Genomic DNA, 25,372 nt, shown 5'->3' with positions numbered 1-25,372 from the left:
ATACTACTGCTTAACCTAGAAGCCTTTGGCAGGGAAGACAAGAGCGTGCAGGTACACAGTGTGATTACACAAACACTGCAGTAGTAACGCAGCTCTAGGGAAATAGCTGGTCTCCTTAATTTTACCCAAGTTTCATACTTCTACCTGGTAACTTTTTATTGTTTGTCCTAGGCAGTCAGGTTTCATCTACGTCTGCGCTTTGCGCTACGAACCCGGAGACAGAGCCGTAGCGTCCCGCGACGCCCCAGCCCTGACGTTATTCCTCCCACAGCGTCTCGCGTGTGCCGCCAGCTCATCCCAGAGGGACCGGGACCCGCGGCCCCCCTCAGGGAGCCCGCTCTGCGCGAGCGGCGGCAGCGCTACCATTACCTGCAGAGAGCAGCACCCCGAGGCCCCGCTCGGGGAAGGGGGTGGGTTATCAAGCTGTCAGTTCGGGCACACCTTCCCCTCCAATCTCTCCATCTCGACCCTCCTTGCACTTCCCCGCGGCCCGGCCGCTCTTTGGGTGGATCGAGAGCGCGTTGCGGCTGCTCGGAGGTGCGTGCGCGCTGCCTGGCCAGCCCGGCAGCTTGAACAGGCCCGTGATTTTGCCTGGCCAACTTACTGCCATCTCTCATCCATCCATTGCCCAAATCAAATTCTCAGCAGTCGAGAAACAGGACAGCCAAACAAGCGACTGCAGCATGCAACGGTATCTAAGACAGCAGTGATGGGACTATCTCACCACGCAGTATTAGATCACACCTAACAGAAAAAATACCCTAAAATACACCTCAACTGAGGTCCAGGGATACTTCCCAGTATCTGCATCCCAATAAGCAGATGGGATAAGATCCAAATATCCCCATTTTGTAACGGGATGTTAGCTAGACACACATCACATCCCAGATTCCATAGTTGGATACAAATAGAGGACGGTAGCATGTTACTGCAAAGCATATCCACTCCAGTCTAGAGGCTAGAGGCTACCTCAGTTTATTTTCAAAATAAAGCTTAATTATTTCTTGGTAAAATTCTTGTACTCTGTTATCTTGGTGAGAAAAGTGATATAGAAAAGCACCCATATGCTTAGAAACACAAACTTATTTTTATTCTCTGTCAGGATTCACAAAAAAATTCAAAACCATCTTAAAATACATATTTATTTGACCTTACAATACACACAAATTAATTACCTTCTGTTCTGAAAGCCCATGCTCTTTCCTCTAACAAAGCTATGGAATCTGTCTCTAACTGAGAGCTTCTTCCTGATTACTACATCCACACTGAACTAGCAGCCTTTACTACATAAGTCATCTATGGCATCTGATTTCAGGCAGAGAAGCCTCAGCTGTGGGAAGTGCCAGGCAGTGAGGACACAAAACACCTAGCCCTCAACAGTCAGAGCCCGCAACACTGAGAGCTCCAGAAGGCAGAATCAACAACTTGCTTTCTAATCAGAAGTGAAATGTGCAGGTTGACTTGCATTGCCTCACTGAACTGCTATAAATCACAGTTACTAGCTAAACAAGCAAAGAATTTATTGCCCCTTTGGTTAGTAATAAGTAGTTCAAACACATTGATGATTACAACCTAATGAAAACGAGCATCTAAACTATCCAGTTCAGTAAGTTTCAACTAGGACTGTATCACAGAGGTAAGTACAGTAAATACAAATCTGATGATAGCCAAGAAAGAGTGAAAAAGGGCTGATTGAAACAAGACCAAAGAAACTACCTCCCCTTGACTTTCTCCACCGTGTTCAGAGAAAACTGGCTCCGCGTTCATCCTGCACAAATGACCAGATTACTTTGACAATTTGTCTTAGGAGGAGCCAATCCAGAAAGTCTCCTGACATTACTTTAGCAAGGTATTCAGATCACAAGCAGTATTAGCTATTCTGCATTGATAATCCAAGTTTCTAATTTTCTGTAAAAGAAAAATTATTCATATTCAACAGTTTTTCAGTGGATGTGTCCAGTATTTCTAGCTAATGATAACGATATGTGTAACTACAGAAATGATACCTCTCAACAAAGCAGGGTCCACCTGCCTACACTTTCATTTACACTGTCAGGATAGTCTTTTCTTCTGTCATATCCAAGCCTAAAAGCCATTTGGGCAAAGGTAATTATTCAGAAAGTTCTGTCATAGCGGTGATGTTATTTCAAAACAGAGTAGCAATAATTGGGCAGTAACTGTCCAGAGCTTCAACATTCAAAGATAATTTTCTGAGCGAGAGCCTTGCAATTACTTCTTTTTGAAGAGCTGCCAAGTTATTCCCAGGAACAGAGGCATGAGAATCTCTAGCTGTAACAAATCATGAACCTCCATGCTAGATTTCACTACAGCAGCTGCGTGTCAAACTCCAAGCCTCCCAAGCATCTCAAGGACGGGCTGATTGCCACCTACTACAGGAAATAAATCACATTTGTCCAACATGACACAGTTCTGTCTGGGAAGCAGACAATCCAGTCTGAAGTAAGCTCAGAGATGTAATTTTCCCTCCCCCTGTATTTTTGAATCTTCATTTCAAGACAAAATGGATCCAAACAGCTGCTCTTGATGCAGATGCACTGCCATCAAACAAATTGGCTTTCACTTCTTAAAACAGAGAGAGGAGAAAAACCTAGTACTGCTGGCTGCTTCTGACACTCCCAGCCAGACTTCTGAAGGGCAAGGCAGGAAACATAAGACCGAGCAGCTGAGTCCCAGTCCTGCTCCCAGATTCTGGTGGAAGAAATACAGACATAAACTTGCTACTTAGTACCATCTGCAAAAGCTTGTGCTAACAGAGCCCAAAGAGATGCTGCACAACATCCTGCTCTTACTTCCACTCCACCAGTACCGTTGTTCTTCGGTATCGCCAAACAACCATGCAGAGACAAAAGCCCAGGCTCCCGTGATGCAATGAAAAACCAGAGCAACGCAGGCAACTGTATGTAACAGTGAGATATACAACATGAGAAGACTTCAGCCTCCATCAGATATGATTGCATATATCAAGCCAGATAGATATTATTCACTCCTCCTGAAAAATAAACTTCTTTCTGCACAACAATACATTAGCTAGAATTGGTGCAAATGTACAATTTCTTACTGCAAGTCTGTTCATCAGATTTCAGATAAACCACACATCTCTGATCACAGCACCTGACCTTTTTTTCCCCTGTGAATTCAATGGGACCTCTGAATTTCACTTAAAAATGGCTGAGGCATAAGGTGTACAGTCAAAACTGATAGCACAGTCTTTGCTAAGGGGGTACACTTGTCTTAGCTATATGAACTACTACAATGGTTATGCATTAAATGCTGTGCCTTACCAAAAAAATGCCTAAATCTACACTGAAAGCTAGGGGAGAAAAACAAAACTCAAAGGGAACTATACTCTTACAAATCCTCTACAATTCAAACGAAATTAAAAAAGATTTTTTTTTTTTTCCGATTCAGAGTAGGGAAACTTTAGAAAGTCTTTTGGATAATTATGACTTGCATCTTTTTCATTTCACATTAGTGATACTGCATATAAGATAAAAAATTTAAGGATAAGATTGCAAGAACTGACATCAACAGCTGCATGGTACTATAAAAAAAATCTTCAGCTCTGCCTACTTTAAGAATACTATTATTGTGGTGAAGAGAAATCAGGAAAAACAAAAAAGCTCCACAAATTCTCAACACACCAGAATGCTGAAGAAAGCACTAGAAAGACTAAATATAACTGTATTTTGCCCATATCCATATAATTTCATTCTATTTGAAAAAAATAATAAAATCCAAAAGGCAGGAAACATGGATTTTTTTTTCTTCCCTGTGACACAAATAGAATAAAACATGGCTAGATTTACTTCCGCTTTTTTGTTCATCTTCTGTTCCATACGCCCGGGAAGATGTCCAAAACAAATTCTTTCTAAATCTATTGTTTTTGATGCATTACACGTTCTCACTGGGCGTCCTGGGCGCCAGAATTCGGTGCCGACCTCCTTTCCCCAGGTGCTGCGCTGGCGGGCCCAGGAATCCCCTCTGACGGGAGGGCTGTCCCCCCAGGCACCCCCAAAGCCCCCCCCGACTCTGGAGCCCCGGCTCCTCCGCCCGCACGTTTGTCGGCGCGCCCGGCACCCGCACCCCAGCGCCCGCTGCGCCCCCGGGCCGGGCCCGCGGCCTCGGCGGTCCCGCCTGCTCCGCCGCGTGCCTGCCGCTCCCGGGCGCCGCGCCGCCTCCCGCGCGCCCTCGCCGCGCCGCCAGCTCTGAGCTGATCCGTAGGCTCAGCAAATTCCGCGCTGAGCTACGCGCCGCGGCTCTCCGTTTGCTGGCGGTCGCACCACCTCCCGCCGGCCTCGGGCTGCTTGGTGAGAGCCGTTACTCCAACGGGCCTTTTGGGAAGCAAGCTAAGGCCGCTCCTGGCCCGCCAATAATCTCAGCTACGCGCTTGAGGGGCGGCAGGAATGGGAAAGGGCACGTCGGAGGAAAAGCCTCTCTCGCTACGCTTGCTCGTGGCTGTGGCTGCAGTGACATGTTACTACCTTTACTTGGCTATTTTTGGAAGCTTTCCACACAGGCGGAGGCTACCCCAAGGAAAACCGTTAGCATGTGCAGTGGCTCTATGGTAATGAGCCATGATCTCAGCCAGGAATAAATTCAAGGCAATGGTGGGCAGCTCACCCCTCTCCCATATACATAAAGTGCCATAACAGACACTGGAAAGCAGCTGATGCCCAGCTCCACGTGGTAACTGCTTTGTGCACCGAAGCCTTGAGCTCAGTCGTATCCGATTTATGCTGTGCGGACTTTTAGCTCCCCTTCTTCTTCTCCCTAAGAATTTGGGTAAGACAACCCCTACGAGAGAGCTGAGCAAACGAACTTTTGACTTCACTATGGACTATGCTCTTTCTTCTTCCTTCTCCTGGCTTTATAAACATCACTCCAAACTGCAAACAATTTGTTAAAACCTGCAGGTTAGGAAGCGGAAGGAGATTGCTTCCCCACTTCTGTTCACTGTGGATTGTGAACACAACGAAACGACGCACATGGAAACAAAAAGCTCTCGCTCCCGGCACGAAGGCAGGCAAGCACGGAGAATTTCAGCCACGGGGCAATCTCCTTAGGTAACGCATTGTATAGAGACCACATAAGGACGCTTTGATTAGCGTAAAATTCAGTGCAGTGGAATTCCTAGACGATTACACCAGCTTTCACGTTTAGTCATCAAATATTTAGAACACCATACGATACAAAACATTTAACTAATTTACTCTGAGAGCAATTTACCATGTTCTTCTACCAAAAAATTGGTTGGAAGAAGCAAGAAAACAACAGCTCATGTTATAGCCAGTGCACATGATTCTTTCTTGAATTTTAAACAGAAAGATTTGCCCAGCTTTACCGTAATAGCACAAAATTTCTGCTACTAGCATGTTCATAACTGAAGAACTGTAGATAATAATATTGCGAGATGCATGGTAAGGGGAGGAAAATCTGTTCTAATAGATCGAGTTTGCTCTGTTTTTAATTTCCCGAACTTCATGCACCCAAACTTCAAAAGACAAAGCTCTGCTCTGCCTGCTTTCACCTGCCTGCTTTCATAACACAAAAGCAAGAGCAAACTTACTACTGTTCCCTATGCATTTATTTTCATCTTTTCAATCCTTTTCATATCTAAACATATTTAATATCGTGCAGTTTTTTTTTTGCCAGTGAAGAACAAGATTAAGTATACTGTACCTTCTATTTTACCCCAATATTTGTGCTAAGTGCCTTTTTTCTATGGCGGCAGATGTTTGAGAAAATCAGAGTAGCAACTTGAAAATAGTAGTTTCACTTTTGAAGAAAATAAAAAATTAAGACAATAAATATCAAAGAAAGAAAAAGACAGCATTTAATAGAAATTATTCAGTTATTTCCATTAGCCCTGAATTTGACTTTGAGAATAACGGAAATGCCCTAGTGAGGAATAAGGGGCAGAGGCAGCACTGTAACATGCTGCAATTGGCCTGGGGGCTTCTGGTTTTCACTTCTAACTGAATTGCCTGTTAATTCATTTCTATTAACAAATAATTTTTGGCTGCAAGTAAAGAAGGACATTTCCTCCCTGTATAAAGCCAATTACCTGTAATAGAAATAGTATTCCAAAGTCTTACTTGAAAATGAAACAGAAAGAGCTCATGGATGTGATTTTCCAAGGAGTCCAGTGCACCTGCTTAAAGTGAGAAGTGCTTCAACAGCAACAAGAGGGGCATCCATTCGAGGGACTAATCTTCAGGCAAAGTAACTACCAAAGGTGACTTCAATGGGCAAAAAAATGGAGCTTTCCATAATGGGAAAACATCTTTAAGTGTTCTTTCCACTTTTTTACCTGCAGAGTGTCCCTCATGTATAACTATCCAAAGCTACAAATAAATACGGCTACTGCATGCATGATCATTACAGGGAGCTAGAGCTAATGGCAAACATACCACTGTTTTTCTGAAAGTGTTTTCCTCTTTTGTACTGCAGTGAGATCTTCAGACCATTCACTTGACAAAAGCAAGCAAATCACCAGGAGCCCAGGAGACGATGCTAAGAACAGACACAAATCTTGTTCTCTGAGCCATCAAACTCTTCTGATGTTGCTGCACTGAGCATAAGGGAACCCCATGTGCTCGTAACGTCAAGGCTGCAGGGGGCAGGTGCCCGTCCAACCTGGCGAGCGCCCGCTGGCCACCCAGGGCGCAGGCGCCAAGGAGAAGCTGATGATGATCCCTTCGAAGGGGCAGAAGCAAACGCCTCAGCCTGAACTCACGTCTCTGCAGTTAGATTGCCCCAAACTGACTGCAGAAATACCGTGCCACAGTTTTCTCCCTCTGCTCACAGCAGTGTGCACATTCAGAGCAAAACGTCCCAGCCTTCTGTGTTAGGCAGAAAAAGTGCCCAAGCCCAGAAGCTGCCAAGGGAAATGAAGGGATGGGGCAACAACTCATGCGGGGTTGTCTGACTACGCTGGTTTGGCCTGCGCTGCTCCGTGAGTGAAGGATAGCTGTAAAAATGCACATGCAAAGCACTTATGGGGAAAAAATGATACATTTGTAAGCCTTTTGGACAGTGCTCTAAAGATTAGAATAACCATGACTATGTTACAAAAATCCCTAGCTAGATAAGATAAAACCTACAAGAAAAGGTTATCACTTACTATTCATTTCCCTCGTTTTAAAGTAATTTCCAAGGCAACCTTTCACATTTTGCAAAATACAATTGGTCTCATCACCATATAGTTTTACAACAGTTTTCCATGAGTTAGGTCTTAGAGAAAACCTTTCCCTGATGTGAGGCAGCAGTTAAATTTGATTGCTCAAGTAGGTAGAAAAGAAAAAGGGAAAATTACAGAAGAAAGCAGATCACAAGTTTCCCTAAAGACACAGGTATAGGGAGGAGTCTGCCTCAACTAGGAAGAGATATAAAGAGGTAGGAAAAAAAAAAAAAAAAAAAAAAGTGTGAGACACATTCAAATAAATGGATTTTTGCAAAGCCAAATCCTCCTATTGAATTTTTAAGGGCTAGGTGCAAAGAGCAGTCCATCTACAAATGAACTGCTAAGTTAAACATACCTGTAACATTCCTGGTCTTGACATTTATCCTCAATTCTCCTATAGATTCACTAAAATAAGACAAACCTTATCTTATACCATCAGCCACTTCAAAGACAGACTTTATTTCAATCTAAAACTAAATGAAACTCAGTAGTTTGATTTTCCCTTTATGTATCCAGATCTTTTCTTTTCTTCATATTTTTAATAACAGCATTTGGGGGTTTTTAAATTTATTTTTATATATATAAAAAAAAATATATTTATATATAAAATATATTTTATATATATATTCTGAAGCAAAACAAAAATTAAGTGTATCATCAACATAATCAACAAAAAATATTCAGTTACTTTGAAAAAAATGTGAAAATTCAAAGCTTTGTTGCATGTATTTCTGTAGATCAGACAGTGGTTCTGTACAGTACTGCTCTATTAAAAAGAAAGAGTAAAATTTTCTAGTTTAAGGCAGTATTTCTCTACAAATCCTTCAGAGATATACATAAACAGGAAGGGCACATATTCATATTTAGAGGAATGTTAAAAATATTCCATCCAGAATTAGCATTTCCAAGGTATGCTTTATGTAGTATAAAATTAGGAGGGAGAACCTTTAAGTACAAATAATTTACATATAATTGAAAGAAAGGAAAATTAAGTCTTTTTTCTTTAAATAAAGAAGGACATTCTCAACACTACTTCAAGCTTAAAAGAAAGAAGAAAACTCAGAGTTTTAACACTCACAGGAGTGAGGAACTGCAAGCATTTGCTACAGCAGGGAGGCAGGCAATGTGCAAGCTTGCCCATTTATCTCTGCTAATGCATTTCACATACTGCTCAGCAGCATCTCCAACATTCAAGTCGTGGGTCCCTGTAGCAGAGAGGGCAGAGCATGCTGAAACACGCGGTGGTTCTGCGATACAGAGCAGCGCCTACCCGGGAACACGGAACGCTCTCGCTGCAGATTTGCCTTCAAGGTTGATTTCCTAAAATGCCACCCATACGACAGAAGCTCTTCACGTCCACTCTCCCCAGTGCGATTCAATTTTAATGGGGATACTTGGAATACCAAGAAACTGAATGGTAACAAATGAAGACCAACCTTTTGTGCATTTTCACTCATTGTGTCAGAATTTAACATAATATTCAAACCTGAACAGTTAAAAGAAGAGTATTGTGAAGCCTAAATATTCCAAAATCTGTCACATTATCATATACAATCCCAAATCCAAAACTCTATTTCTATCTATACCACTCTTAAAATTGTTTACGAAAATGTTCTAATTTTGTTCTCAGTTAAGAGAAAATTTGGAAAATAAAGAAAGGCAATACTAGAGAGCAGACCGTGTAGTATCTTAATTGCCTGGTATGTGTCACATTTCTCCTTGCTGTAGGGAGATAGCGTTAGGATGGTTGTCTGTATTTTGAACGCCACATGTGAATGCCAGTGGCTATATCTATCCAAAGGAGATTATATTTACCTGCAGCTATTTAAGCAGGAAAATCATTAGTTAAGTCCATAATCCTAAGTGTACATAAATTTCTGCTTTTGAAGCTTACTCTCAAGCTTCCTGGTTTCCATCTCTTCCTAAAGTGAAGGCACCTCTGCTCATGCAGGTAAGAGGCAGGGACCTGATTTATCGCAGGTCACACCACAACTTTAGAACAGCCTTTATCCTAAAATCTCACCACATCAAACAAAACAAATTCCTATCACACTAGACAAGAACATTTTCAAGCCCACTTTACAGATAAAAAAGCCTGCATGGGAAGAATTTAAGCTCTGGGTTAACTGCATTGACCTAACACAAGTCAGATGGAGGTGTGCAAGTGAAGAATCCACCGTAGAAAACCACCAAACAGAAGCCTGGTTGCTGATGAATGTTACAGCGCTCGCCCCAAAACGCAGTCCCGTTGTTCGACATGATGATGTTTGGAGCCCTTATGGTAGGGCACAAATCAATCTGTTTTCCAAGCACTGAATGTAAAGAGCACCGACTCATGCACGAGTCACGCTCCTTCCTCTTAATGTAGTACAGAGTAATCTATTCCATATTTTCTGCAGCTCCGTCTTGCAAGAGCACTACCTGATTCGTGCTGGACGGTATTTTCAAAGAGAATGAATCTCGCCTCAGCACTGAAACTTGCTAGACCAGGTTGGGCAAACGCACACGCTTACAGCAAACCTAACAGTATGTCTCTATAAAAGGAGCCCAGCTAATATTTTAGTAACGTGCATTATGAGCCTCTAATTCTCACTTTCTTGGACAATGATTTAAAGAACAGGTACAGCCTAAGCACAAAGAAAAAAAAAATCAACTATCAAACCTTAAAAATCATGCAACTTAAGTGAAACAAACAAAATAGCTTATGGCAATATATGAAGAAAATTTTTGTGATGTAGAAACATATTTCATTGCCCATTTTTCAGAATACAGCATTACCTACTGCTTTGTATGCACAGCTTCACTGGATAGATTTAAATAATATCATATTAACACATTATATTAACTTCTCTACTCCAGCCATATCAAAGTAAAATCAAAATAGTATAGTCTTTATTAAAGTTTGCATTTGCACGAAAATTTGCAATAACCAGAACAATCATCTTAACCTAGGCAGACTAGTCAGAGAAACCGAGACTGGGTTTCATTATACTTAAAAAGCCCCAATTACCAAAAAATGACACAAGATATAATTCTGACCAGCATAAGACAGACATGCATAAAAAGTGAAAAAAGTGCTGCTAGACCCTTCAGTGTGTTAAGTACAGTAAAAGTGATACCAGCTGCACAGTACTTAAATATAATTAAACTGCACTTCTTACATAAATGTGAGTTAAATGACAGGCAAGAGTGAAGTTAACTATCTGCCTCCCCATTCAGGATTACAGGCATCACAAGGTTATTTTTACATCTGTTTAAAAATAGCAACACAAATAGCATACCAGCAGTGCCAAAATCACTGTGCCTGTCCCTCACTGGGAAGCATCCCCTTTGACTGCAGGGCAACAACCTGGTGTGAGGCAGCTGAACAGCATCCAGTTACTGTGGGATTATGGCAGAAATCCCCAGGGTTTGAAAATGATGCCTAATTCTCTCATATAGACAGAAGCAGGTTTAAGCAAAATACAAGCAAATGCTTCATCCTGTGATCTACACCCTCACCCCAGCCCTTTCCCCATCTTCTCTACAGTCCTCTATTTGTGGTTGCAAGATCCTGCTCAGTTTAATTAATGTGCAGAATTCAATTCCTTCCATTTCATTTCAATTACAAGAGAAATAAGAAGAGAATAACTAAGTATGTATTTGAATCGCAGCATGAAGAGGGATTTCAGCTACTTTAAACTGGTAAGTCAAGCACTGGCAGCAGTGCAACTCTGGCATCATGGGAACTTAACTACCACAGCTTCTTACCCAACTTCTGCAAAATATTTTGCAGTCCAACACAAAGTCTGTGCTGCCAGAAACGTTGTGTTACCTATGTGCGTGACAAGCTCAGGCCCACTTGTGCGAGCTGGTGACAAATCTGGCTTGTCTGGAGCATAACCTGGGTAGCCTATGTAACAGCTTCGACCCCCCTCCACTCCCCCCCCCCAAGTGGGTTACCTGTTTGCTGTTGTTTGGAGGATGCTGGGGCTGTGTGCAGCAGGCCTAAGCTATAGCTATAGTCTGTGTGGACCAAGTAAGCTCACTGTTTGTAGCCTTACAGGTTATCCAATCTAAAGGCAATGAATCCACAGCCCTCTGAACAGGCTTGCTCCCAAAGGGACATCTCCAACTTCCTGGGTCGTAATGCCAGCCCTGGGATTTGTGCAATGACCACTGCAAGGGTCATGGTACCTAGCTAGCTTATTTAAAGTTGATTTTTGTGAAACAAAAACAAACAAACACACACACCTAGATTAACAGAAAACTGTGATGGCTTCCAACTATAGAAAGGAAAGTCAAGGCATTGGCTTTATCCTAGCTGATGTTCCGAGATGTAAACACAAGTCCAAACACTACTACAAATGAAGTCTCAGTGGGGGTGGCCTAGGATCATTCATACATGCTGCCATCACCCTTGACCAACACCTTAGAGTTTATTTTGTTCTTTCCTTACCTACATCCAGTGTGAAAAATGCTAAACATTAGAAAGGCTAAATACATGATGAGAATTGACATTTTCCCCCTACAGAAAGGTACTACAAATTATAGCTCTAGTATGTTTTACATAGCCACTGTATAACTGCTGTGACAATTAAGTGAAAAATGTTCTCTCCAGAGATTTATGAGCTATGTTAGCAGAATTCTCTGGGATAGACCATAGTGCTGCACAAAATTGTAAGGAACAGTTATAACAAGTTCTCAAAGTCTGCAAAAATTTATCAAATTACATTCATTTGCTAGGCTAGATCTTTTATTACAATTTGTCCTGCACCAGAGGCAGTATATAGATCTGCAACCAGAACAGCAGTGCAAGGATGGCTCTGTGAATTAAGGTCCCTGCTTTCCCTTACGGATAGCGTACTATTATCCATCATGCGCATCACAAGAACTTAAAAACTGGAAGGGAAAGGACAAAGTCAAACTCCTTTTGCCTCAATGCCTCTATCTGTCCAGGGGTGACACTTCTAGTGAGGAAACAAGCAGACCCTGTTTTAAGCCTCTGCAGTCTGAACCACAACCAAAAACCAACATACGCATTCTGAAAATGTATGCATGTGTATAAACATGCACATATACACACACACACACACACTTGTTCACTTTTGTGTGTGTCCATACACACAAATTCTAGGCTCTGTCATTATAACCTCTTATTCTATTAAATTATCGACTATTCTTAAATTAAACCGAAGACAGACTCCTTGGTGCATAAAATGGGAAAAAAAAATCCAGATTCTGTCTCAACTACTCCACTAATTCCCATTAAACACACAGTGGGAGTCAAAGGTCCAATCAGTTTGCTCACAAAGGCCCAAAATTTAAACAAGTGGACAACAACTACTTATTATCTTTTGGGGGGGGGGGGGGGGGCTTCTAAATGTCATATTATAACTTCACTAATATAAGCAGTTCAAATACGGCCTCAACACTCTTCTTCAGTTATACATTTAATTTTCTTATGGATAACAAACTCATATACAGTCATGACATCAAATCATAGAGTTCTTGATCATATTGGGGGCTGACTACAGATATAAAAAGAGCAATTCAGCTAATTAAACACAGGTGTCAAGGGCCATTTTGCATGTCCAACAGAAACATATAAGGTGGACTCTTGCTGCCATAGAAGAAAAATATAGATATCCCACAGGTCCTATCACATCTTCCAGCTGTGTAAAGCTCAGATCACCTGGAACATGTAAAACAGCACTCAAGGTCTCCATTTAGACACTCAAATCACTCACCAACAGTCCCACTGACCTCCACATATCATCTCATCTGAGTAACTGTTTCTCAACAAAGGAATCTGACCGTGCAACCAAAAATGTGTAATAGTGGAATCCAAGATGATTTGCCTTTAGCTGTCATACAGAAGCTCTTCAAATCCTTACAAATCAAAAATAGCACCAGCCATAGGAGAGTTACAGGTATCACCAGGTAAGAGATTAAAATAAAATACGACCACCACTTTCAAGCATCAAGTTACAGGCTTTATCAACATCATGGTTTTGACATAAGTAAAATATGATCAGTAACACATTTCTGAAAAATTATTCACAGTGTTATTATCTCAATCTATTCCATATGTTGTCTGCCATAAAAAGCACACAACAGTAACCTTTTATTTGCCAAGTGTATCTGTGCTGATTCACATAATGAATTAAACAATAGCATATGGCTAGTTTTAAGTACATGGTTCTCTTGCTCTATTTTCTAATACACTGACAAAGAAAAAAAATATTTTAAGCATAAAACAAAAAGCAAAGTCAATTCTACCTAGCCCTGTTTCCCCAATTTTCAACCTCCTACAGAGGGCCAAAGAACACCACTATGAGACACTTAATCTTCAATAAAATCTATGCAAGAAATGAAGCAAATCACTTACCGTGTCTTGAAATTTGTCTTTGACATCATAGACTGTTAGTTTTATTTTAGTCTCCTCATAGATAGGGTATTCCGGTGGGAACGTCACACCAGTCAAGAACAGCGGGTCTCTTGTTGCCTGTGCCACACAAGCAAACATTCAGTACGGTAGCAGCTGGGCAACACGCAGTATTCAATTACAGATGCATGTACAGAAACTATGGGCTTTTAAGAAGTTAGTTTTCTACAGCAGAGAGACAGACACGAACAGTTAACACAGTCAGAAACAAAACTGGACAGCATTAAAACTTAAACTCATTGAAGAGTCTAACAAAAATCCAGCTAGTTCAGCCAGCAGACATCAATATTTGGAAGAGTGGTCTGTAAAAAGCAATTCCCTTCCCTCACATTATACTTTCTTTCTAGAAGTACTTTAAGTTTCATATTAATTTAAATGAACTAAATACGTAATTTATGCAAAAAGAATGTAAGAGACCTTAGTTAATTAACAATAAAAATCCATTCAGAATTATTATGGCATGTGCATATAAATGCACATTTACATATGCACACATTTGTCTGTGTGTATATATATAAACAAAATATATATACACACACACACTCATACATATGCACACTTACATGTCAGTATGTATGAGTATCTTCCTTACAATTAACTCAGCATTTTAAGCAGTGAATTTTAGAATAAACGAAACCAAGCCAATCTCACTATTTTGACAGTTTTCATCAACTGGTATGTGTTCAGCTCCAGCTACAACCCAAGCTGAGTAGACTGATACCAGCAGTATAGTTCAAGGTAGCCAGTACAAGCTGTAAGTATTACATAAAAGGAGTGACTGACTCTGAGGATTACAATTCCTCTCTTTAAGCAATAATACATTGGTGCAGCACAATAACATCCTTTGCTTTGTAATATTATATCCATCTTTGTAATATTATATATACAAATATATTTAGATATAAAGCAGCAACTATATTACAGACACTTATACACATTATAGATACAGAAACATTTAAATGAACCATTTAATTTATTGCTTATACTTTCCTAATGTTTAATTGTACCAAAAAAGTTCACAAAGATTACTTGGCCAGTATCCTTAAATTTTCTGTTAAATAAAGGCTTTTGCATGACTACAAATTTTACTTGATGAAAATTACCTTTTAGTAAACCTGCCACCCCCTAAAAAAAAAAACCACATCATTCAAATATATCCTATTCAAATATAGGACATTGCATTAGAAAATGCATCTACTTCTTTCCATAAAAAAAAAGAAAAAAAGAAAAAGAAAGAACTATCTATTCCATCTTGTATACTATATCACTTCAGACAATCTGCAATGAAACATCCTCATCAGACAAACTATTTAAATTAAGCAGTTTCAGGATGGTTGATGGCTGAAACCATGACAATTAAATTAGTAGTCAGTTGAAACTAAGACAACACTAAGAGCTCATGAAATACTCTCATTGTGTTTAACAGTTAAAACAAGCCTTTGATAAAGTAAATTGGGGTCAGTATTTGCAATAGGACCCCTCTGTTCCTAATTAAACCCTTCAGTAAGTTGAACAAGACACACCTATGTTGTCTGCTCAAGCTTATAAATAATTTTCTTTGTAAGCGTAACTTTTCCTGTTTCTGACACGGGTGCTTACTGGAAAAAGTGAGGACTAGCAAAGCAGCCTCAAACATAACACATAACACAATTTACAGATTATTTTTATATAAAGTCACAGCTACTTCATACATACATGCTTTTTCTAATTGTAAAATCAGGCTAATGTTTTTGAAGTTGCAAAGATTTTACCTTTCTAATGGAAAAAAGAGGAAAAAAACAGAAAGGATAAAAAGTTACAATAAAGCAGCTATGTTCTTCTACATTTTAAAATACTTTCTAAAAATCTCTGTACTGTTTAATTTACACAGCCTTGTTCTTCCATGCAAACTACTATTCCATGTTTCATTCTAAATCCATGTCTAAAGAACTGGACTATTCTCTACGTCTCTTGGTTGGAAAAATAGACCTTTCATGAAAAGGCATGTTCAGTTCTAACTGTTTACGCTGGTTAAATGCCAAGAAGTACAGAACACACTCAGGTATGCTTTGCTAACAGCTACAGTGTGCTTGCTTTACCAAAGGCTATGCACTAACTTGCTTTAGTTCTCATTCACTTTCTGAAGAAAAACAAGCAATTAACTAATCAACATGTTAATTGACAAAGAGACACTCACCTCCACGATTTCAGTGCTCGAATACCTCGTCAGAACGTGCTCTGCCGGATGTACAACCGAGACTTGTATAAACGTATTCAGCTTCCGATCACGGGTAGCAGCCACTAGATCCTTGCATGCTGGAGACAGTACAAAAGAAAAATAAAATGCTAAAAAGAAAACTTTGGGAAAACTCTGCCCCAGGCACAGGACAAAGCAAGCAGCACTACAGCTCCAGATGAAACCTCTCGAGACGAGCCGATTTAACAGAGGAAGTCCCTTGGAAGTAACTTACAGAAATAGGAAGTCACATGCTGCAGAACTGAACTGAGATTTCGTTTCCACTAGACATATTTGCAGCTTCTGCAAAGCTCCCTGCCAGAGGCTCATCAGCTCCTGCATACGAATGCGTGCACACACGCTAACACACACACACTGCGAGCGCGGGAAGCTACATAAGCTCTCCTTTAATTGGCCACATCTCGCAGCAGCCTGACTTGGTCCCCTCTTGCGTGACAAACCTCTCAGTATTTGGCTGTTATAAAGACACTCTAAATCAGTTAAAAGCTATCACTGATTAGCTTGGCTTATACATTCTGGCACCACGGGAGGAACAAAAGTGCCGTAAGCTGCTCTGCAGAGAGGACCTGGACCAATGGGGCATGCGCTGGCTCGGAAGCAAAACCCATCTACCTCGTCACTGCTGAGGTTCCTTAGCGCTACACCAAATACTGCGACGGGATCTACCCAGTGCTTTCTGCAGCGCATCAAATCATGCAGGGATCTCAGATGCTCGAGGGTGGAAAGGAAAAGCCTCCAGCTTTGCAGAGGCCAAGGACAGCTTCCAGGAATCCCCGCCAACGGGGGGGCTTCCTCAGGTGCAGCCAACCTTTAACATTTTAAAGGTGAGCCAGATTATCCTCACAGCAAGCAAACGCAGCTCTGGTGAGAGGCCAAGGCAAGGAAACCTCTGGTGCGCACAAAAGGCCAGCTCAGCTTCATTTATACTTATCGTCTTTGGGTTTGGACTTACTCCTTGGGACACAATAAAAAGAAAACTGGCTGAAGCTTTGTTGCTATTCTTCCAAAACAGTTCAGAGGAAACAAGGAAACAATTAAATTTAACCTTCAAGGAATATCTTGAAGTTTCTGCCTGAACCTAGATTGCCAATGAAATCTCTCAGAAGACTGTCTCAAACTGATCCTATCATAATTCGGTGCTAAAGCGGGATAATAATAAAGCTTGTGCACATTGGAGTCCTTATGAACAGCTGACACTATAGCATCAAACTTGAACAGCAATTTGCCAACAACCCTTCGCTTCTACGGCTCACCACAGTATTGAAATTACTCTAAATATCAGAACTACCTGGTATGACCTGGACAATTATTTGAGTAAGTTTACAGAAAAGCAGTTACCAAAGCACAGAGAGCTGGACAGATGGCTGCCTAGCTGCCTCGCTAAGAGACAACAAGACCCTGAAACTATAAATCTGCCAGCAGCCACCATCAGTTTATGAAAACTTCCAGAAACAGTCATCTTCCCAAAACCATGACCTTGTGCCACCACCCAATCTGTAAATGGCTACTGCACCTTACAAACCTGTTTTTAGAATATCTCACTGGCATGCTGGAATATGCTCTTCTAGGGGGATGCCATGAGAGCTGGTCGCCTTCACTATCACTGGCAGAAGTGGTCTAATTTTTTACCCCTGCCCCCAAAGGCAAACTAACCATGGACAACTGCATGAACCACCAGAGATGACAGGAAGATACCAGAGGAGAAAGAGAGATAGAAACTGAGGGGAAAAAAAAGCCTGGGACTCTGGCCGGAACCCTACAGCTGAACTTTCAAAAAAGGACTGTCACATAATGAACAAGAGTAAATCCCTCCTTAAATTACAGTTTGATTTAATTGTGGGAAATCTCAAATACATTGACCACATGACTAAACAAGGATGCAGGCTTTTTTCCTGTTGATAAAACCTTTAACAATAGGAAAAAGACTGCATTAAGTGGCAGCCACCTTAGTGATATCTGAGCTAAGAAGATTATTCTTCTGTGCAATAGCAGGGAAATCCAGTCATTATATTGTTCTCCTGTTTAAAAAAAATAAAAAAAAATAAAAGCAGCAGCAGCTTAGCAACATGATCTCGAATTTCACTGGGTAGAGTTGACACGAAAATAATTCATGTGCACCTCTCCCATGGGGAATATCAGGATGAAGTATCCAAATTCTCCAGGAGCCCCCAGTGCAGAACAAAAAATAAAATAAAAATGAAATAAGATGAAACGTTCATCTAGTTTGATCAAAGTTATTTGTCTCTTTATCGTGACGTTCAGCTACTGCTATGCACAACTACCCAGACTTCAGTTAGAAAGGCTATTCAATAAGGTTGTCACTGGCAGGGGACAGAAGGTTTGGAGTAACACAGAATTTGTCAGTTTGGGCTACAGTAAATCACTTCCCTTAAACATGCACTGACTGAAACGTTTAACAAAAACTTAAAGACTTTTTTTTTTTTTAATCTAATAGCAAAGAATAGGAGAAGTATAGGAGAAGTTTGGTATATCCTGCTCACTGGAAAGTTCCACAATCCAACACTGCCTTACTGCTTTTTATTTCACCAGTAATATCTCTGAGATCTTCATAAAGAAACAGCCAACTCTCTTCAAAGGGAAATATTCCGTGGCTGTGAAACTGAGATACAAGCTATACATTGTACAAATACATCTGTTTAGCATCATTGACATAAATTATTCAAAAAAAATGATGCAAAACAAACATGAAATGCATGTTTCCTGTCTGCTTTCTTAATTGAAAGCATAGCACAGTGAGAGCAGGCAACATAAGATCAATACACTTTCCTTCAAAACTATGACCAAGCAAACTACATATATAGGTTGCATTACTCTTCAGTATTTCACTATGCTTGAATTAATTCTGGAAAAACTCACCAACAAAATTCAGTGGATTGAAGTGACAGCTTGGACTTGCATGCCAGAAGTGTATGAATCTACTCATTGTGACTGTTGACTCAGGGTGAAAAGCCTGAGTCATCCACTCCCCTGGTGATCCCATCTCCACTAAGTCTACCAGTGTACAATGAATGTTTAAGGAAGAACTGCATTAGGAATAATTTATGCTTTTACAGCAACAAAGAAAGTAAAAAAAAAAAAAAAAAAACTGCTATACATCAAGCAAATGAAAAGAAAGAAACCAAAGTAATCACTATGTGTAGGGCAGGATGAATGGCTTAAAGGAAACAGTGGGTCTAGAGTACATTTACAAATATATGTTTACAAGTTTTGCATAATGCTGCATTCTACATATAAAATTGCTTTACCATTGAAAATGCCTTAAAACAGAAAACACTTGCGTTTTTATCCTTCAATACTGATTTTCAAAAGAATAAAAGCATAGAGGGAATATTTTAATTGTTGTTTTATTTCCCTGACTGTTGCTGTTCCACTATAATATAGCAATATTATTCTTACACAAGTCACAGTAAAGTGCTCCTAGTCATGCATCAACTATTACAAGCACTTTGCGTACAATTTCTACCAAACTGTCTGAAGCAGATCTTTGATTCTTCAGTCAGGCTGCGCTCCATATGACACTGATCTCTCCGCAGCACTAACGAGTGGCCTGTTCTCTTCATCTTTCTCTGTGTGCGCGCAGGGGCAACAGAAAAGATCGATTACTGTTTGTTCAAAACTGCCTTATGCTGCAAACACCACAGAGGTTTGCTTCATATTTTCAGTGACGGAGTAACAGGATCAGGGAAGATGCGTCCAAAATATTACCAGTAAGGACAAACAGAGCACAAAGAAACACCAAAAATAAATTCAAAAAGCCCAATGACTATGTAACAACTAAAGAAAAGTAGAAAAAAATCTGGAAATTCATCATCTGCCTTCCCTGAAACTACAACAATTCTGACAATTCTGAGCTTCAACACAGCTCTGAGCACGAAGCCCAATGGAACCAGAAGAGATTAATCTGATAAAGAAACAGAGGAAACACAGCAGCTCCCAAACTCAGAAAAGATCCAGCAGCTAGTACAGACTACATGGGCAGAGGGACTGAAAGGCATCCTCTACTCAGCGTTCACAGAGTTGTTTGGGAAGGATGCCAAGGACTGGACTGAAAATTGGGAAGTGGCACTGACATTGCAATGCTTGTTTGTTTTTGCTAGATGAGAAGATTACAGTACATTTGCTAAGGTCTCAGAGTCAATGGATTCACAGAATTTGTGTATTAACCTACATGGCAATCTGTGAGGTAGCTTTTTCTCTAACCAGTGACAGAAACCATGTAGTTTCTCAGGATTTAATTCCAGGATTTCCTTCCCTTTTCCAAACCAAGATAGATTCCAAGTGACTGTCAGGGGACAGGAATTAACCCTCATAATCCTGTTTTCTCCAAAGGACACTGTTTTGTATGCATTCAGAACAGAAGATCAATAATACACGAAGACAAGGAGCACAGACGAAGCAACAACAGTGTGTATCTCACACACATGCATACACACACACAACGTTCATTTTTGTTATTTCATTAACATTACAATAGCACTGTCATCCCAAAACAACTTAGTTTATATATCCTAAACATGTGGTCTCTCTTGAAAGGTTCTTGATGAACTCAGATACAACTATTCTTAACAGGCAGAAGGACACATTAAATAAAGACCACTACATTCAGACTGTGCTATACGCAGAACACTAAGTAGTATCCCTCCTGTGGAAGGAAAAAAAAGAAAGAAAAAGTATGCTTTGCCACTGCTTTTGCCTCTAATGAACAAACCGGCCTAACCAAGTTTGCTGGAAAGAATACTTTCAACCAGATTTCAAAAGAAGCCATATCTTGAACCACAAACAGATTAGGAATAATCCAACTTCAGGACACACAGGGAAAGCTTGGCCATATGTTTGACTTAGCAGTGTAAAGGCAACTGCGAGAGGGAAGATCTCTCCTCATGGCAGAACATGCCTGAGAGCAACTGAGGCAAGTGTTCTGGAACTGCTATTGCTTGATGATGGCTTAGCAGAGAATGGTGTTAATAAGCACCCCTCCAGCTAATGTCCCATCATAGATAAGTACTATGGTTCACCCACACGTGTCAGTAGTACTTCAATTTGCCATGTTGGTGGGCTAAGAACCCCTCTACCTACAGACTAGGAGAACAGACAAGTTATTCCCATGCCAACTTGTAGTGTGGACTCCCACTGAAACAATTCCTAGCACAACATTAAATATCAAAGGATGCAGGCGCAGCAATTCCAGTACCATGTTACCAGAACACGTGGGCACACTCACACAGCCGTGAAACAAGTATGTGTTACAGAAGGGACGCACATGACCAGTAACAGCTACCTCAGATGCTCAAACTCGGGTGAGCTCTGCAATGAAAAGAATCTCTAAAGAGAAGATTGCATTTGGACCACACATACAAGCTCAATGGATCGTTACCTCAGAAATTGCCAAAACCACAGTTTCTGCCCTTAGGGAGGAGGTGCTTGTATCAAAACAAACTAAATATGTCTACTCTCTGGAACATACAGCTGGTTGCTGAAGTAACCTAGTTGTATCTCAATGAAATGCACGTACATAATACAGTCAGTATCTTTCTGGGGTACCTGCAATTAGCAGTGGAAAGAAAATTTCTACTAGTAGTCCAACGAGCAATTACTGACAAAGAAGCTGTATCAGATGAAGTATAATGAAAGAGTTACGTACAACATCTTTAGAAATACAGGTTTGGTGGAGGAAAAAAAATAAATAAAGAAAGAAAACCAACCATTATCAGTACTCATTTTAAGTAACAATTAATACGCTTTCCAGGAAAAATGTCAATCAATCATTACCCACTTAATTTGCAACTAAAAAATTACAATTATTTTAGGTATCACTGAAATAAGAAAGAAATGAGGGTTGCTGGGAGAAAACGTATGCTGATGGAGGGTGGGCATAAGCACAGCGATCATGCTCAGGAATTGAAATGCCAGCTGCACTCACAATCCCATTTGCATATGAAATGACAAATCTGCTTCAAATTACTACTGTGAATATCAGAAATGATCTATTTCAGAACAAGCTCTGCCCACCCTGAATTTTGCAGTACTAGAAAAATTTCAGTTTGTTGCGTCTTTCTCGTTTTAGTGAAAGCCTCAAGCTGGACTAGAACATTAAGTACAGCACTTCCAAACTGTATCCTTCTTCTACTGTCTCAAGGAAGGTAAAATAAATACAAATGCTTAGTGCACTACCTGTGCACAGCAGTTACCACCAGCAGTAACAGCCACTTCCTCAGCACGGTTTTCAGTTCTTCTGACACACTACAGCAGGCCTATGTCGCACTGCTGCCTTGCTATTCAGCCTGCACAACTCCACTTATTTATACAGCTTAAGTATGATAGATGCAAGGGGCTCAGGAAAGTGCCCGACTGGATCAATGTACTTCTCACAGGCATCGTATTTCCACTGCAGAGCTAAGTGCATGATCACTCCTGCTAGCTATCCATTTAGGGCAATCCACATTTGGATACTGCATTAATCAATTTCTAACTTGTTAGATTACCTGTTCCAGCATGTTCATTGCTAAAGATCATGCTCCTCCAGCTCTATTTACCAGTTGTGCAAAGCTGACTTCCAGCACCTCTCCATTCGAGACTTGAGTTATATAGTGGCAATAAGGCCACCGAAGTGACTTCTTAGCTTTGCTCAGAATAGCTGGTTCCTGGCGTTATGACACAATATACTGCTCTTGTTCAACATTTCAAAATTCCTTTAACTTCTGAAATTACATTAGGGAACATCAGTGAATTTATTTTTAATAAACAAATACAAAACTATATGGAAAACAACACTTTCAGAAAACATTTCATTTACCTACTGAGCACTCTGTGCATGTATCAGCACAGGAGAACTGTATTTTTCTCATACGCTAGCCATCTAGTGATACCAAAGCATAACTTCTGCTGCTGCTTTAGATTTTTAATTATCCTCTTTACCTTCCGCCCAGAGCTATCCTGCTCATAGTACCCTTTATTAATGGCATTCATGCTCCGCCCTGGAGTTGACTTCATTTCTCTTGTGAAAGAAATGAGGAAAGGAAAGAAAGAAAAAAAAATGCTTGAAGGCTTACAAAAACTTGCTATACATTATTACACTATAAAATATATTCACATCAAAATAGATTTTGACACTGCTATTCTAAGGCTGTAATTTATTTTGGCATTGTTGGTATTTTAGAATACCACAGAAAGGTTTCTATCTCCTGGAAACAGAGAGAAATAGCATTTTCCCTTTCACCTTTTTCAATATTGTCATATCAAGTATCTACTGCAGTAAAGATCTAAACTTACTATAATGTCTTTCAAAGATTTGCCACAACACTGAAAATAGAGTGGTTACAAGTTTAAATAACAGGCAAAGAGTTTTAAAAAAATAGCAAGGAGTATACAAGATCTCCCTTTTTAACTACTTCAATTTCTTTATACTATCAGCTCACAGTGAACATCTAGAATCTGTAACAATTTCAGGTTTATAAATAAAATACATACTGCTGATTCTTAAATTTGTACATTTCTGCAGAAATAAAACACTTTTTTAAAAATTATCACCAACAGAAGATGGTTCACACAGTAGTGCACCCCGGTGCTCAAGGCCGCTCCAAAGGAGCTAGGCTGGATGCTGGCGAGAAGTCCAGCTGCAGGAGCCCAGAGCGCAGTACGGACTAACCCACCCACCTTCTCTAGCACGTCACAGTCTGTATGAGACTTCAGCATCCCACAGCCACGTTGCTATTAGCACCCAGGCTGGTTAATTTTATATTAACCTGGGTACACCTAAACCATGCTGCAAATTTTAGAAGCCGCTGCACGTCCTGTTCACAGAATTTCTCTGGAACCACCCCTACCATGATTTATAGGAGTACTCAGTTACGTAGCCGTAATGCCATTGCCCACGAGACACTACTAGTGAATGCAGCTATTCATTCAGACATGCTTAAAGAAAATTTTTTCCTTAAGTAATGGTGTTATATAAAAAAGCCAATCACAAAAAAGGTGACAGGACAACAAGACGCAGTAGTGAGCTACATTAACATTAGTAACCCATGAACAAAAATATTGACATCAGTTAGTTACTACTCGAGTACATAACTGAATATTCTTCAAGATTCATTTAGCTGAAAAGATTTGTCTATCTTTCCTTTTATATGCTACAAGGATGCAGCCTGCAGTGGAGCCAGGAATCAACCTCATTTTGATCAATATTATAGTTTCCCCCCCCCCAAAAAAAAAAAAAAAAGACATCCAGAATATTGAGCACTGGGGCTTTCTCCTTCACGAGCAGCACTCAAAAATGGGCAGACAACTATCTGTAGAAAATAAGCAGGTTATTACCGAGCTGTACAATTGCATGTATTTGCGTTGTGATGCTATATGCAGGCCTCAGTCACAACTGGATCTCACCGCATAGGAGCCTCACTGCATAGGCAAGCAAAAAAGGATTCATGAGTCTCTCTAAAAACAGAGCGCTCTACAGAAAACTGAGAGGAAAGCTAAGCACTGGCCCCTCCAGTATGTCAGAGGTCATCCTTTACAGAGAAGGAACTATTCTTTGACATACCTAAATGGAAAGGAGACTAAAAAGTACTTCAAAGTCAAAGTAAACAAGACACCTTCAATCAAATGAGAAATTAGATTTCTGCAATCCAGAACAATCACTTCTAGCCCTTTAATAATTATACTTTCTAGCCAGGAAATCCATGATAAATGCCAAGTAATCTGCATGCAGGCCATAGTTAAAAGGAGAAGACATCCCAATATGAGTAAGACTTGTCTGAAAAGGTGGCAATTATGGATTAATAGCTCAATCAGAGATCCAAGCAAGAGACAATCCTCAGAGGAGTTAGAAACAACCACTGATAAATATTTTGAGATTATTTTAATAGCAGAGGACTTGTATGAGGTAGCAAAATATAACTCCTTTATAAAGGAGATTAAACAATGGGAGGGAACACGAATACAAATTCATATCTTTCCATACAAATGACATAAAAATCAAGAAATATTAAAAGCCCACAAGTGTCAGACTGGCATCAAAGGATGAGTTTCAAGGAATTCATCTCTTGCAAGCACTTTGGATTCACTCAGGGACCCTCATTCTGCATATCCTGAAAAAATAATCTTTACTCCTAAAACTTCTCCAAAAAATGTGCTTCATCCTAAGTGGGTACCCACAGAGCCTCGAAAAAAACTAGAGCACAGCAGCACATACAGGGTGACAAGCACCATTCTGATCATAGATGTCGTGACACTCTTACACATCATTTCAAAGGAACCTACCCTCAAGCAGCATACGCATCGATATTTCTCAAATCTTCAAAATCAACACTACGCTTCTCTGCTCAAAGATGCTGATCCACAGCTATTACTCTAAGCTATCTCACAAATTTATCAAAGATCAGTAGCTTGTATTTTAAGGGTTAGATGTTAGTTGTCGCACTGTTATTTCCAGCAAGAATTTCTTCAAGAACGAAAATCTGCTATTTACATATGTTGCAACACTTTGTTT

The 25,372-nt window shown here is 40.3% G+C and overlaps 1 protein-coding gene across 10 annotated transcripts in view; it reads right to left on the bottom strand.

Annotated features, from left to right (window-relative positions):
* Positions 1-25,372, bottom strand: part of INPP4B (inositol polyphosphate-4-phosphatase type II B) — a 384,670-nt gene that overhangs the window by 163,691 nt on the left and 195,607 nt on the right. For all 10 annotated transcript variants that reach the window (XM_062573936.1, XM_062573932.1, XM_062573929.1 and 7 more), the window contains 2 exons: positions 15,808-15,926; positions 13,575-13,691 (listed from right to left, as the gene is read on the bottom strand). In XM_062573936.1, coding sequence (XP_062429920.1) covers positions 13,575-13,691; positions 15,808-15,926 — 236 coding nt within the window. The remainder of the gene's footprint in view (positions 1-13,574; positions 13,692-15,807; positions 15,927-25,372) is intronic.

Source organism: Rhea pennata, chromosome 4 (genome assembly GCF_028389875.1).
Source record: "Rhea pennata isolate bPtePen1 chromosome 4, bPtePen1.pri, whole genome shotgun sequence".
NCBI lineage: Eukaryota > Metazoa > Chordata > Aves > Rheiformes > Rheidae > Rhea > Rhea pennata.
The sequence above is the reverse complement of the archived record's forward strand: the minus strand, read 5'-3'. Positions and strand labels throughout refer to the sequence as shown.